Below are 15,704 nucleotides of genomic sequence, written 5' to 3'. Positions count from 1 at the left end.
ATGCTGACCTCCCTCACTCCGGCATGGAGGATTAGCTAGGGAATGCTGGTGAAGTGCACTGTCCCAGGCACGACCACCCCCTCAGGCCTTGGCTCTCTGTCCGCTTTCGAAGTGCTGGAGTCACGCTTGGCTCAACTGGCACTTAGTATCTCATTTTACTTATGAAGCAAGGAACTCTGTAGATTTCCAGTTATTTCATCTTAATGGGAAAATCAAACCGTGCTGGCTCTAATTTTCCTTTCAAAATGACATTGATGGTAACAGCTAGAGTAAACAAGGTTAATATGCAGTACAGGCTGCACGCTGCCAGAACCGCTGCACAGCTGAATAACCCATGCAGCCAGCGTCACCAGGGAAGCACTGGGCCCCGCTCTCATTAAAGAGAGAACAAAGTCGTTAATGGAAGAGAGTTTAACTACCAGGCAGCCAGCCGCTGCTGTTCTCCAGGACGTCCAGCATAGGGAGCTACAACCTAATTCCCGAGAGGAGTATTGGAAAGCTCAGCATCACTGGCCCTCTGAAGATGTCAGACAAACTCTGAGTGAAGCTTGGTATGAACCAGCTGGTTTCCTGGCAGACTTGTCAGCTGGTTTCTCCCAGCACTGAGCCCAGATCTGCTCGGGAGGTGTGAGAACCTGAGGCTGGCTTTGGGGAAGACACCAAAACACAAGTTTAGCATGGTTTGTATTATTATTAAATATGCCTATTTTGGTAGCGCTCAAAGGCCCCCCGTCGGGATGGGGCCCTGCTGTGCTAGTCACTGTACAAGCACAGAAAAGAGAGAATCCTGGCTCTGAAGAGTTTACAGTCTATAGAGCAATGTGAACGCTTTGCATGGGATGCTCTCCAAAGTCCCAGCCACCCACCCACACATTAATGACGTAAGCTTCCCAACACCCTGTGTTGTGGGGTGGTGTATAAACCCATTTCACAGGCTGGACAAACTGAGACATGGGGATATCAACGGTCAGATTGTGGGTTCTGTTGCATGAATGTGTAAGAGAGGACAGAGAGCCCTTCTCCTTTCAGCACCTGGTGCTTGGTGCCCAGAGTGCAAGATGTGGGGGAGTCAGGGCCACCAGCAACACCAGCCCAGGACCTCAGTGGCTGGAAGAACCACAGCCTGCTCCAGAGTGACTTGCCCAGCCTCACACAAGAAGTGAGCTGTAGAGTTGAGAACAGAACCCATTTCTCTTTCTTAACCACAGGAAGATCTTTCCTCCCCAGCATCCCTTCAGCTGACTTGAGAAACTAACTCTGGAGCTCTGGTTCTCTTCCCCATGCTGGGAGGGCAGAGAGGTCTAGGGGCCAGGGCACTGGACTGAGACTCAGGGGGTTCAATTCCTGGCTCTGCCACTGACATTGTGTAAGTTACTTCGGCTCTCTGTGCCTCTGTTTCCCCTCCCCCCACTTTGTGGGTCTCATCTGTTTAGATTGTGAGTTTTCTGAGGCAGTGACTGTCTCTTAGTATCTGCATGTGTGCGTGCAGTGCCTAGAGCAATGGGGCCCCAACCTCAACTGTGGTCTTTTGGTGTCATTGTGATACTAGCAATGAATGAGAACTGGATCAGATGCACAGATATTTTGAGCCCTGCAGGATGCCCAGTGGTCAAGAGGGAAAGGCCCTAAACTGGCTGAAGAAAACTCTTTCCATGTTGGAAAAGGAAGAGTCAATAAAAATGAGGAAGTGACTTGACTGTGCCCTGCTTTAGCTGGGCCTTTCTCCTCCTGGCCCTGCATGGATGGGCCATCAAGAGGTTACACACGTGTTTGGAGCAGGAGGTGTTGATCACTTGATCGTTCTGTGATTTCTACTGAGTCAAGCTTGCATTAAGAATAGTTAGCATTTCTCTTCTGTAGGTCTGCAGGCATTTTACAAGGTGGGCAAGCATCATGAACCCCATTTTATACAGCGGAAACTCACACAGGGGGTTGCTGGCAGATCCAGGAATAAAAACCCTCTTGACCGCCAATCCAGTGCCCCAGCCACTGCATCTTGCTGCCTTCTTGAAACAGTTTCCTCTACAACTGATTCATCCTTTTGTCATCTCCTGGATTTAAACTTCATTTGTCACCATCTGAGTTACTGTACCCTTCCCTGCTCTTACATCTTCCTAAGTAATAAACTGCACTTGTTCACCCTTATATCAGAACCCAGTGATCAGTCACGAGTCTCCAGTTCCTCCGCATTGTGCAAATGTTTATCTTGCCAGGACTAAAATCACTTCCATTTTATCCTCTGGGGGACACATTTATCTCTTTGATGGTTCTTCACTGTTTTCGCCTAAGCTGTGGTTCCTTTTGCTGAACACATTTTAAGATACTGTTAAGAGCTGGGTGAAACCTGGTTATAGGTTTGAGATTGACAGCGGTGTCATCCTTCAGTTGACATAACTGTCAGCATAAGCCCCCCTATGACAAAAGGAGTGTATAAACCCACCCAGGAACTTTTGCCGAGGGGTGTGTATATGTGTGTTGTGAGAGAGAGAGAGAGAGAGAGAGAGACAGACAGCAGAACACAAAGCAACTAAGAACCAAAGAGAGAAACTGAGAGAGAGAGAAAGCAAAACAGAGCAGCTGCAAGCACGGTGGCTGACCCTGATCAAATGTATTTGATGGTAGTTTTAAAGTCGATGTAAAAGAAAACGTGTCACTTTCCTGGCAGTGGTACTGGGCTTAGTCAGGTTCTCTAGTCAATTTATTCCCCTCCCCCAGTATTGCTGACTGCAGCCCCTAATTAGGGTGACCAGATGTCCCTTTTTTAAAGGGACAGTCCCGTTTTTTGGGACTTTTTTTGTATAGGCGCCAATTGCCCCCCACCCCTGTCCTGTTTTTTCACAATTGCTATCTGGTCACCCTACCCGTAATGCATAAAAGAGGGTGCAGGTGGAGAGTTCTTCTATCGGGGGAGATGGTAATTAGCTGTTTTCTTCTTCCAAGGTTCCCTGGCGGTATCAGTAGCTGACATGACTGCGCCAGTGGTGGGTTCCTCTGGAGGGGTTTATGCACTCCTTTCTGCTCATCTGGCCAACATAGTAATGGTAAGTACCAGAACGATTGTCAAGCCTATTTGAAAGGGGATGAATTCTGGGAGACTAGATGGCTCTGGGGAGATTGGCAGTGGGGCCTGTCATGGCTAACTCAGCAGTCTGAATCGAGCCTGGGTCAATAGTGACAAATATGGTCACAATCTGATGATTTCTTGGCAGCCTGCCAAGGATGTGAATGGGCCATAAAGAATGAATTGCCCTCTTTTCCCTAGAGGTGGTCCCTCTGCCCCAGGGTTGAGGTACATTGGTTGGAGGGGATACTGTATGTGGGAAGCTCTCAGTGCTCCCGTCCATGCACTTCTTCTGTGCATAGAGGACTTCAGTTTCCAAAGCTGTCAATCTGCCACCTTCAAACTTGTTGAATTTTTGTGTGTTTATTCACCCTGTCCAGATCTGGATCTGCCCTATTTTCTGTTTTCCAAACTCTCCCCTTCTCTTTGGATTTCCATACCCCTTATCACAGGGCACCTACACAAAGTCAGGATCCCAAATGCAGGTGCAAATATTGAATGTAAATAAACCCCATTGGCTATGTAATAAAACTTGTTTGAAATGATCACCAAAGAGAATCAGGAAAAATCGAGCAGCTGGAAGAAATGGTCTTTCGCTAATGCGGGCTGCATAACAGTTAGGTGGCTTGCTTTATAGAGAGAAGGTTCATTTCAGCATGCACAGAGCCTCATACACTTTGGACTTCTACAGTGCATATAGGCTGGAAGGATGGCCCAGTGGTTGGGACGCTAGCTTGGGAGTCCTGAGTTCAATTCTCTGGTCTGCCGTGGGTTTCCTTTGTGACCTCAGTCTCTGTGTGCCTGAGTTCCTGATCTGTAATATGGGGATAGTAGCACTGCCCTACCTCATGGAGGTGTTGGGATCATAAGTACATTAAAGGTTGTAAGGTGCTCAGATGCTATGGTTATAGGGGGCCATATAAGTGCCTTGACAAATATAGAGCCCAGGTATGTGACTCCTAGTTTCATATACAGGATACACTTTCCCAGTTCTACCTGTGTAAAAACTGGCCCCACGTGGCACGACAGTTCAGCTCTGTGCTTTCATCTCCACTCTTCTTCTTTTCTCCTTGAGCTTTTTTATTGTGTAGCAGCCAGTTAAACAATGTCCTCCCACAAGGTCTAACACACACACATGAATTTCCAAGATGGGTAATTCACATTAACTAAATGCCTGAAATAGACCATTTGCAACTGAGGGTGGGGGATGTATTTTCTCAGGGGCATAGCTTTATTGATGTCTTGGTACCTACAAACATTTGTGCAGAAATTACACTTTCATGAGATTAACGTTTTCTCTTTCTCTCTCTGCTCCTGCCCTTATCCCCAATCACTGGGCATCAGACTAAGAATTAAGGGTCCAGTCCTGCAAGGTGCTGAGCCCATTGAGCTCCCAATGATTTCTATGGGAGCACTGAGGCTGCTCAGCATCCCAGAAGAGATGCTTCATCTAGGGCCCTGAAAATTTTAGGACATTCTCTGATGCATGTGGCCACTTGCTCATACACACTGACACTTACACCTGCAGTTGCACTTGTGGCTGAGACGGATGGCAGTTTCCATGTGTAAATACTGAGATTTGTACCTTTAAGAATTTGGCCCTAAAAGTATCATCATAATTCTATAGCCCTCTATAGCTTTGCAGTTGCATGACTACAGTGAGCAGAGAACTCGGATTCGTATGTGCCACAATCACAGCATCCCATTCCCCTTGAGCTACAGGAGAATCTCTGTTAGCTGAAGATGATTTATGACACACTATTGAGCACTTCTGCTTCTATCCAGTAGAGGGCAGCATGCACACACACCCATCCACCCACCAGTGAGTTCATTCATTTTTAGTGCATTGTTCAGGTTTCTTGAAGTGTTGCATCATTTGACCTTTCAGTTCTCTCCTATTTAGTGATTGCCACAGTAGCACAAGTCGCTTTGCAAAATGATCAGTAGCATACCAAGAAATGACTGAACTGACTTCTATGAACCTTTCCTGCCTACCTGTTACTGGTGCTTTTTCTTTCTTTCTCCCTTGCTCACTTAATATTCCTGTGAGAATCTCTTACATAATGAAAAAGACGTTTTGCATTTGCCACTCCATCACATCCGTTGACAATACTCGTCTTTTTGCACGGACGGTTTGGAGGGGGAAGGGAAAGTATCTCATCTGAATCTTCCATTTCCCTTGTGCCTCCTGGTAACTGAAGGAAATTAAAATATCCCTGCTTGTAAAAAACAAATAAATAAATAAAATTCCTGAAAATAAATAAAATAATCAACAAGAGCAAGAAATAAAACATCTCACCGTAAGGAAAATAATAAGGGAAAAAAAGCCAACAAAGCTGCATAGAAATGAAGAGTAAAGGAGGAAACAGTATTAATCAGCATGAGCTCAGAGCCATCTGACTATGTTAGCTGTCTCTGTGGACAGAGAAAATGAGTTACTTTATTTTGCACGGATTGCATTCTTGCAGCTGCCAAAGTGATTTATACCGAGATCCCACATCAGACTTTGTATATTGTAAAATATTGTTTCAATACATTACCACCTGCTACATCAGGAGCTGGACCCGGGACCCCATTAATATTTGTTTTTTTGGTGTGTAGATTATTTAGTTTGTTGTTAGTTTGGCTGTAGGGAGCTGTTCTGGAACCTCTTAATGCTTTGATATCTCACGCTACCTTACACAGGCACAATTCCTTTGGAAAGAATCTAACTGAGATTGGGTGCCTAATAATAATACTACTTTGCATTTCTAGATACGTCAGGTGACAAGAGGTATATAAGAACCTAAATAGAATAGGGCTCTACAGCATCTTCCTTGTGAGGATTTCCAAGCGCTTTAGAAATGCAACTAAATTAAGCCTGCCTCATAGCACTCCAGTGAATTGGCTAAGTATTATCATCCTCACTTTACAGATTTGGGAGTGGATGACAGAGACTTGCCCAAGGAACCTGTGGTGGTCCATGTGTCTTAACATTCTGCAAGTGTCTAACTGTGGTCCAAGATGCATAATATTCTTCACAGTGTGAACCCATATCGAACGGCAGGCAGGCAGGCAGGCTTTGGCAGTCTTATTACAGTGCTGGAATTTGCTTGGTAGAGCAAAGTCTACAAACATTTCTGTACATTTTCTTTCTTTTGGAAATCACGTGCTCATAGGACTTAACTGTACTAGGAAATTACAGTGTATTAACCCTAAAAGTTACCCCAGTTAGCTGACACGATGTTAAACATGACAGTTCCTGTCTATGCTGAGTAAATCACCTTCGTTAAAGTGTTCTAATGCAACATAGTTTCCCAGTGTAAACAAGCCCATAGTTGGTGTATCTTTCATCCCTGAAACCCTGAGTGTTTCCTGCTAAATATAATGCTATTTTTATAATTAGGTTTGGAATATTTTTATTCTTATGGGTTTCAACTATATTAATGTTTATTTCCAAGGATTTTTTTATTTTACGTTTTGTTACCAACCTTAAATTTTGGCACTAGCTGGAAATTAAAACAAAACTTTATACCAATTTATTTAAAACCTAATTACTTTAGAAGTTGAGGTTCATAAGATTCAGAAATAGGACAGTAATATTATCAGACAATCCTATTTTAGAATAGCTCCCATTAGTTGATTTGCTAGATAAAACTGACAGCATTAGCTGTCTGAGAGTGCAACATATATGTATTTAATTTCTCCATTCTGTAACTTTTTATTATTAATGTGAGAAGATATTTCAGTCTTTTTGGATGGAGGGAGAAAATGTCAGTTATAGACACTCGGTGATTTAAAATCTAATCCTTCCAAGACTATATATAAGTATCAAACCAGACTGTTGACCTATAAAGATGTAAACTGGGATGAGATATGACCCCTTTATGAATGCTGACCTACTTGTGGGCTCCTAGAAATTTACATAGCAATCTGGCTCCAACTGAAGTAAATTGGGAGACTTGCCACTCAGTCCAACGACAGAGACATCTGTTGCTTACAATTTAACACATCAACAACCAAAGACAAAACCCCTGTTTTGGACGGATGTATTTCATGTAGAGATGAGCCAAAACCAAACTCTCAGATCCAAACAGCCTCAAACTCTGGAGAAATTTTCAGGAGTCTGAACTTTGGGTTTGAATCATTGACGTCAGTTGGAGTCTTTCCATTGATTTTAATAGGGTTTGGAACAAGCCCTTTGCGATTGGCCCCATCTCTGTAGTGGATTGATCCCAAGTGTTCAGGACTGGAGTTTGGAAGTCCACTTCCAAACTGTCCAGCTAGGGCCAGTGTCAGTTTCATGCCTCCCCTCCCTAACCTGTCCTTTTACATTTTGCCTTCCATGCAAATGGATGTAGATCAGGACAGACCAGTGGAAGAAGTGGGAGACCTGTACACCAAGGAAAATGCTCTTTGTGTGTTTATTTGTCTTATTAGCCTATTTTATATAGATTGTTAACTAGACAATCTTTTCACTGAATTCAGTGCATGCCTAATTATATTGCCAACTCTTCTGCTTTCTGTAGCTCTTTTGTACAGTTTCTTCTGTAGGTTAAATCCAAGTCCGTAAAGAAAGGGAGCAGATGCAGGCCGATCCCACAAGAATTACCCGAGTGCTGAATTTTGTGCACTCTGAGTAGTCCCTTTGAAAGCAAAAGTCTCCTCAGATCGATAGGAGCTGTCCATTGGTCTCAAAGGGCTTTGGATAAGGACTACGTTATGTACAGTTCAGCATGTGCTTCAGTCTTTACAGGATCAAGGCATTAGATTTTTCTAAGCTTGATGCTTTGGCTTCTTCCTTTATTAGAACACATCTTCTCCAGGTGTGTGTGTGTGTGTGTACACACAGATTTCCACACAGATTAGTACAGATATAAATTGAGTGCAATGCAGATCAGATCTGATAGCTGGCTCACAACAGATGTGGTATTATACCAAAGGCTCCTTATTGCAAAGATTACTGAATGTGGTTGTAAGCTGTTTTCCAAGATTGCTGTGAAAGGCTGGTCACATGGAAGGGGTCTCTCAAGGAAATAGTGGGATGCCTGAAATTCTTGGGGATGGAAATCAATGAACTAGTGACAGAAAAGTGGAAATCATGGTGAGAAGGTGAGTCAGTGGCTTTAGATTTCTCATGCCAGTTTGAAATGGGGCGAAACACTTGAATTGCTACTGCCAGCTGTGATGAGTACAACCATGTGCCAGAGTTCCACATCAAGTGGTCTGGATCACTCTTTGGCCCAGATACCAATGGTTCAAATCACATCAGGAAAAAAGGCAGAGTCTATATGCATAACATAAAGCTAAGTCAAAAGGCCCTTGATCCTCAGGGCTTTCATCTCAACCTCCAGCGAGTCAGTAGTTTCTCAGAGGCAGGCTGGTGTGTCCTGGCTGAGAGCTATTGCTCCTCAGAAATCCCAAGCTTTTCTGTCCCTTCTTTTTCTTCTTCTTCCCTCTTTACAGTTGGGCTTGCCCTCATTAGGCACCACAGCGGTGGGGGGTGTCGCTCCATAATTGGCATTTATCACAGCTGAACTAGGGCATGGCTACTTTGTCTGTCGCAGGCAGGCAGGGTTCTTAACCCTTTCCTGCCTTTGTTTTTGTGGGAGGGCTTGCAGACCCCATCACAACTACCAATGATTAGATTTCAGTTAAGATATCAAATGTGATCTACAATGTATGCTCTTCCATACTGCTAGCCAAGAGTAGTGAGCTCTTTGGGGCAGGGATCATCTTTTATTGTGTGCATGTACATTGCCTAGAAAAATGGAGCCCCTATCTGGGCTGAGGCCTCTAGGCACTATTATAATACAATACTTAGATTCTAAGCTCCTTGGGGCAGGTGCAGTCTGTTTTGTTCTGTGGTTGTGCAGGGCCTCGCACAATGGGGTATGAGTCCATGACTATGGCTCTTAGGCATACCAGTAATACAAATACATAATAATAATTAATAATAAATACTAACCATAGACATCGGGCTCCAGAAGGAGCGTTTCCAAACCTCCTTGGCTGGAATAAGGGGTTTGCGTCAGCACAGGGCTTTTTTGACGTGAGAGAGGAATAGGGAGACTATCGTGGGAGGGAAACTCCCCTCTTCTAATGCAAGCTTTAAAGATAATGCTTGTATTCTGAAGTTAGTTGCTTCTTCTCCCTCGTTTCAGAATTAATTTTAACCAAACTAAGCACCTCCTGTGGCTGGCAAAATTTAGTAAAAGTTTACTAAATATTCAATAATTTGAGAAATGTTTTGCTTTAATTAAGAAAAATAATTAGTTCTGTTAGTTTTCATTATGCCAATTAGTTGCCTCCAAGATGCATTTGCTTCAATGGCATGTCTAATGTAAATATCCTTTTATGGTATTTCTAAGGCACTTATTACTTGGTATCTAAGTGTTTGCACTGACAGAGGATAAGAGAAAGGATTAAACTCCCATCTGTTTGTTTGTGGGCCATAACCTAAATGATCTATGTATTTAATACAGCTGGCCAGGAAATGGATTTTTTTCCCTCTAGAAAGTTTTGACTTTTCATCAGAAAAACAACCACTAAAAAGCTTTTCGCTGTAAAGTATTCTGTTTTCAGGATTTTGGTTTTTTGATGAAAAGTCAAAGTTTTCCATAGCAAGCAGAAACTTTCTGCAAAAAATTAATCAAAAACCCAATTTTCTGTTGAAAAACAGTTTAGATGGAACATTTTCAACCAGCCCTAGTATGTAAGCCCTGAATATTCTGTCTAACCTTTTCCCTCCAGACCTGAGTTCATCCTTTAAATCTTGAGCACTGCAAACACTGCTGCAAACTTCCAGGAGGCAGATAATATCAGTGTTGGTTTATTGATCCTCTGATGTGATTTAGCTCAAGGGTGCGAGGTCATTCAGATCTCCTGTTTGCAAGAAGTAGAGGGATGCTGATGTCTCCATGCTCCTTCCTATACTGTTTGGATCAAAAGGAGATGGTAGGGGAAGAAAATATATTGCTGTAAAGAGGGAGAAATATCTTGGTATCTCATTGTTTTCAATGCTTGTTAATGCCTCTCTCATTACCCAAGAACATTCTTCTCCCTTAGTTCAGCTGGAGGAAGCAAGTGTGTATCCTGTTCTTTCATTCAGAACCCAACCACTTAACGCGTTGGTGAGATGATAAAAGAGTTAACTAATTATATTCTCTCTGCCCCCTTAACGCCCCACTACAAACCCTTCTCTGTTTGCTAGGCTTCCAAGCTTTGAGGACACACCCACAAAAATAGACCTGCAACATGTTTTTCCAAACTTAGTTTTACTGAGTCCTCACTCTGTGTGCAACTGTGTCCCTGCCCACAGACACACCGTGGATTGCACTACTGTACATTTCTAATTCAAATTGCTCCTTCTTATCATTTCTATGTAACATAATCTAAAACTTCTGGGATAACCTGACCTTACCTCCCCACATGTTTCCCTCACACCCAGTATGAACTGTAAACATCCATCAAGGAGCAAAAGAGCGTGACAAAAGAAATAGAAGTTTAAAGCCCATGTATAGCTGAGGGATTAAACAGGGATTCCCAGTTCTGTGGATTTACTATGCTTTCACATCTTCGTCTTCTGACCAGTAATGTGCAGAGTAAAGAAACAGAAGGATTCAACTGATTTATGAGAGCTGTCTAATCCTTAATTTGATGCGTGTCTGCTTTTGGCTTGGTGAGTTGAGAACCCTGAGGAGTGTGGCAAGGGCAGCACCAATTGGAGCAGAGCTTCCCATTATGTGTGTGTGGCGAGATCAAGTTCCTTGATGTTCAGCAAGTATCTAGATCCGTCTTCAGATTTCCACGGCATAAAAAGATGCATACATGGTACCCAGCATAATTTTGTTTTTGTTGTGTCCTTTTTCAGAACTGGTCTGGAATGAAGTGCCAATTCAAGCTGCTGCGCATGGCTCTTGCCTTGATCTGTAGTAAGTATTGTAATACGTTTGGTGCGCACATAATCCAGTTTTGTTTACCTTTGTCATTAGTGGTTATGCTAACCCAAGGCGGTAATTTGGCTCTATCGCTGGGAACCAGCAACCGGAATTCACAGCAGCAGAAACCTGATCACTCTAGAATGCAGAATCTGGATCCAAATGTTAAATGGGAGCATTTGAAAATGTACGTTTCATTGTTTAGCAGTGTCTGGCGTATGGACATTCATGAAGATCTGGGGTCTCGCTGCTTCTCTTTGAACACTCCAATAGGCAATGCTATAATAATAATAATGCACTGCACTTCTACGGCACTCTCAGTCTAAGGACCTCCGAAGTATTTGGCAGGCACCAATGAAGTAAGCTGCTCCAGACCCCTGTGGCAAGGAAGTATTATCCCTGCTTTCCAGAAGGGGAAGGTGATGCACATAGAGATAGAGACCAAGGACAAAATTGTCCAAAACCATGATGTTGCATTTTAAAAAGTAATGTAGGTACTTAGGAGCCCAAGTCCCATTGACTATCAATGAGTCTCACTTAGGCTTCAAAGGGCCAGTTTTTCAATGGTATTTAGGTCCCTAAAGATGCAGACAGGTGCCTAGTGGGATTTTTAAAAACACCTGAGCAGGCAGGAGTTAGGTGCCTCACCTGATTAGATGCTTTTGAAAATACCACTTGGTGTCCGTCTGCATTGTTGGGCCCCAGTTACTTGCCAAGGTTACACTGCAAGTCCGTGCCAGAGGTGGAAATAAAACACTGACCTAGTGACTCTGAGGCTGCGGCTTTAAGCGCTAAACCATCTTTCTCATGTTAATTTGAGTGCTTGAATGGGTAAGTTATCCAGCTGCTTGGACAGCTAATTAGTGGGGACTAGCAATTCTGAATAGCCTACTACAGGCAGTCTGTCAAACTAGTGGTTATTATAATATATGTATGATTATAAAGGTTTATTTAGCGCCTATCACCTGAGTGCCATATAAAAGGCTATAGACTAATTCTGCCCTCAGTAAAAAGAAAAGGAGGACTTGTGGCACCTTAGAGACTAACCAATTTACTTGAGCATAAGCTTTCGTGAGCTACAGCTCACTTCATCGGATGCATAAAGTGGAAAGTACAGTGAGGAGATTTTATATACACACAGACCATGAAAAAATACACATTGTAAGGAGAGTGATCACTTTAAGATGGGCTCCACTCTCCTGCTGGTAATAGCTCATCTTAAAGTGATCACTCTACTTACAATGTGTATTTTTTCATGGTCTGTGTGTATATAAAATCTCCTCACTGTACTTTCCACTTTATGCATCCGATGAAGTAAGCTGTAGCTCACGAAAGCTTATGCTCAGATAAATTGGTTAGTCTCTAAGGTGCCACAAGTACTCCTTTTCTTTTTGCGAATACAGACTAACACGGCTGCTACTCTGAAATCTGCCCTCAGTGACTCCTACCGGTCAAAAGACAAAAGCCACCCAGCTTCATAAAAAAAGCAAAAGGAGCTGGAAGGGGAAGGGGGGCCAAGAAAAGCTAAAACTGCTGGCAGCATCAGACACTGAGCTCTACCGGTAGCCAAGGCCAGGCTCTGCTAGACCAACAAAGGAAACAAGTTCTTCAGCTCCACCAAGAACCACCTGCACCAGCCCCCTCAGGGTCAGCCATGGGACCAACTCAGGAGTGCCCCAGCTGGTCACAGCTGCCACAAAGGGCATGGCAAGAGGTAATGTCAACTAAGAATGAAAGGCTGCATCTCTCCTCTTTTGTCTTGCTATGCAAAAGTGAACTCCCAATGCTGGTGCGCAAGGGATGGGCTCATCTGGAGAAAAAAAGAGGATAAAATGGATTTCCAACATTCTGTCCATGGCAAAATATTTTTCCATTGATGTGGGGCTTTTGTAATGTCCAAGTTAGACCCTGTTTCTCTAGGTCAGTGGTTCTCAACCAAGGTTACGCGTATCCCTGGGGGTTCGCAGAGGTCTTCCAGGGAATATAGCAACTCCTCTAGAGATTTGCCTAGTTTTACAACAGGCTACGGAAGTCAGTACAGACTAAAATTTTGTACAGACAGTGACTTGTTTATACAGCTCTATATACTATACACTGAAACGTAAGTACAATATTTATATTCCAATCAATTTATTTTATAACTATATGGTAAAAATGAGAAAGGTAGCAATTTTTCAGTAATAGTGTTCTGTGACACATTTGTATTTTTATGTCTGACTTTGTAAGCAAGTCGTTTTTAAGAGAGCTGAAACTTGGGGTATACAAGACAAATCAGACTCCTGCAGGGGGTACAGCAGTCTGGAAAGGTTGAGAACCACTGCTGTAGGTCACTTGTCTGAATCAGGCACAGGTCCGTAGTGACTGAAACCAGCTATCAGTAATCTATGCGAGGTGAACTGATGGACATAGTGCAGCTGCCAGAGGACAACACAACTGCAGTCAGTTTCTTTGCTGGTAATTTCATCAGAGAAGCCAGGAACTGAGTAAAGGTAGAACAAATCTCTCACCCCTAGAGGTGACCCTTCCAGTGCTGTGCTCAGGCACATGGGCCAGGAGGTGCAGAGAAGCTTGTGTTGCTGCTGCTGACTATGCTGTGCTTGTTCTGGGCATTCAGTTTTCAGAGCCAGTTATCTCTGTAGTGCTACATTATACTGTTTAAATTACAAAAATGGAAATGTAAAAATCTCAACCAGAGTCCTAGAAATAAATCTGGAAGCCTAAGAATGCCTCTCGCACAACCTCCAATTGAGATTTTTCTCTACAACTTAGTCCTAATTCAAGAAGAAATTCTGACTTAACATTTATAATTCATTTGTGATTCCAGCCATCTGCATTGCCTTAGGCACTGAGTGCGAATTGAAGGTACTTGGGCCTATACAGGATCAAGCCCTTATGTTGTAGGTTACTTTACCTGCATTTGAATAGATCCTTCAAGGTGTGCTGGCTGGCTACCTTGTGGGCATTACCCCAGGAGCAAACATTTGAAATCCAGGTATGGAGCCAATACTTATAACTTAAAATTCAAAAATGATACGTGCATACAGATAGCATAATCATAACCAGCAAATCATAACCTTTTCATAGACATCTCACTTGATAACCTTTGTACCAGATTTGCTGCAAATATATAACCATGGTTGCAACAATGATCTATGTGGTCATATTTTAATCAGATAATGTCACAGGAGTACAGAGGTGGTCTGATGTGCCTGACTAGGGAGAAAACAGATATGTCATGTGCTGACTGGACTAAGTGAAGAGGAGGAAACGGCCACCAAGAGGGAGATTTAAAGGAAGAAAAGATTCTACTGAAGGTGTCTTTGTTTCTACAAAAAAGCAACGAGAAGCATCTAGAGCTGAGAATTTCTGATCTAGATCTCTTTCTGAATTCCCACAAAGTTTGGGGATGTACAGAGCTGTGGATTTGGTTTGGCCCAGTCATTAAGGAAAACCAAAACCCACATTCAGGTTCCTCTTCCAAACATGTTTCTGCTGCCAGGCTTATCAATGACTGCCCAACAGCCACCTGGCCCAGCTCACACGGAATATTAAGTAAACAAAACAAGAAACCCTGTCATTACAATAACTGCATGAAGGTTGATTCTCTCTCTCTGGCATATACACAAGATCATTTGGGTTGCAGTTTCTGTTGCTTGCTAAGATTATCTTTGTGTTCTATGGTATGTCTGTGCAGTACACAGTACTGAACACATGGTCAGTGCTCAATGAATAGTAGAGAGTCCCAGCCAGCAGGAAACCAACCGGAGCCCTAGGAAACACCAGGACAAACACCAAAAATAAAAGAGCACTTCACACGATCTGCCTGCACTGATGTTTCATGTCTGATGTACAGTGAGCTGATTGGCCAAAACTGGCCTATATCATCCCCTTTGCTTGTAGGAGAGTGCACTTTCTCTCTGTTCAGTAAAGCAATGATCTCTGCATTATGAGATAGCAATAATGATCATGAGATAGCAAGAGATGTTTATGAAACAGCACATGCAGTTCTCCAGTCATTGACTTGAAGGAGCCCCAAGTGGAGGTAGAGAAGGATTGAGATGGACAAAGGGCTTATCTTTTCTCTATCTCTCTCTCTCTGTTCCAGTGAGCTTTGAATTTGGAAGGGCTGTGTGGCTGCGGTTCCATCCATCTGCTTACCCCCCATGTCCGCACCCAAGTTTCGTTGCCCACCTGGGCGGGGTATTGGTTGGCATCACATTGGGCGTGGTCATCCTAAGGAACTATGAACAGAGACTCCAAGACCAGTCCTTATGGTGGATCTTTATTTTTATTTATGTCGTCTTTGTATTGTTCGCCATCTTTTGGAATGTTTTTGCCTACAATCTATTGGATCTGAAGCTACCTCCACCTCCTTGAGAGCCTGGGACAGAGAACTCTGGAGGCAAAAAACTTTTTCATCTGCCAGCTATGTTAAATTAATCAAAACCAAGGATTTATTTTTATATGATTATTAGGGGATAAGTAAATGGTCTTCTGAAAATGCACAAGTTAAGGAAACATGTGACATCGTTTCTAACTGTACTGTATGCTGAAGAAGATTATTTAAGCTAAAACCTAACAATAGAACTGGCCTGAGAGAAGTTGGAACATGAGTCATACAGGTACTGTTAACACTCAGTAGGGACCCAATCCTGCAGCCTCTCCATTGTGGCTATTCCCCTGAGGAAGGGCTGCAGGATCAACCCTATGTTTGTAACTGGGCA

At 43.1% G+C, this 15,704-nt stretch overlaps 1 protein-coding gene across 1 annotated transcript in view; it reads left to right on the top strand.

Moving 5' to 3' along the window:
* RHBDL3 (rhomboid like 3) overlaps positions 1 to 15,357 on the top strand; it is a 30,691-nt gene extending 15,334 nt beyond the window's left edge. The window contains exons 4-6 of the mRNA XM_077833691.1: positions 2,941 to 3,041; positions 10,914 to 10,974; positions 15,086 to 15,357. Of these exons, the coding sequence (XP_077689817.1) occupies positions 2,941 to 3,041; positions 10,914 to 10,974; positions 15,086 to 15,357 (434 nt within the window). The remainder of the gene's footprint in view (positions 1 to 2,940; positions 3,042 to 10,913; positions 10,975 to 15,085) is intronic.
* Positions 15,358 to 15,704: the final 347 nt, after the last annotated feature.

Source organism: Eretmochelys imbricata, chromosome 14, assembly GCF_965152235.1.
Source record: "Eretmochelys imbricata isolate rEreImb1 chromosome 14, rEreImb1.hap1, whole genome shotgun sequence".
Lineage (NCBI taxonomy): Eukaryota > Metazoa > Chordata > Testudines > Cheloniidae > Eretmochelys > Eretmochelys imbricata.
The sequence above is the reverse complement of the archived record's forward strand: the minus strand, read 5'-3'. Positions and strand labels throughout refer to the sequence as shown.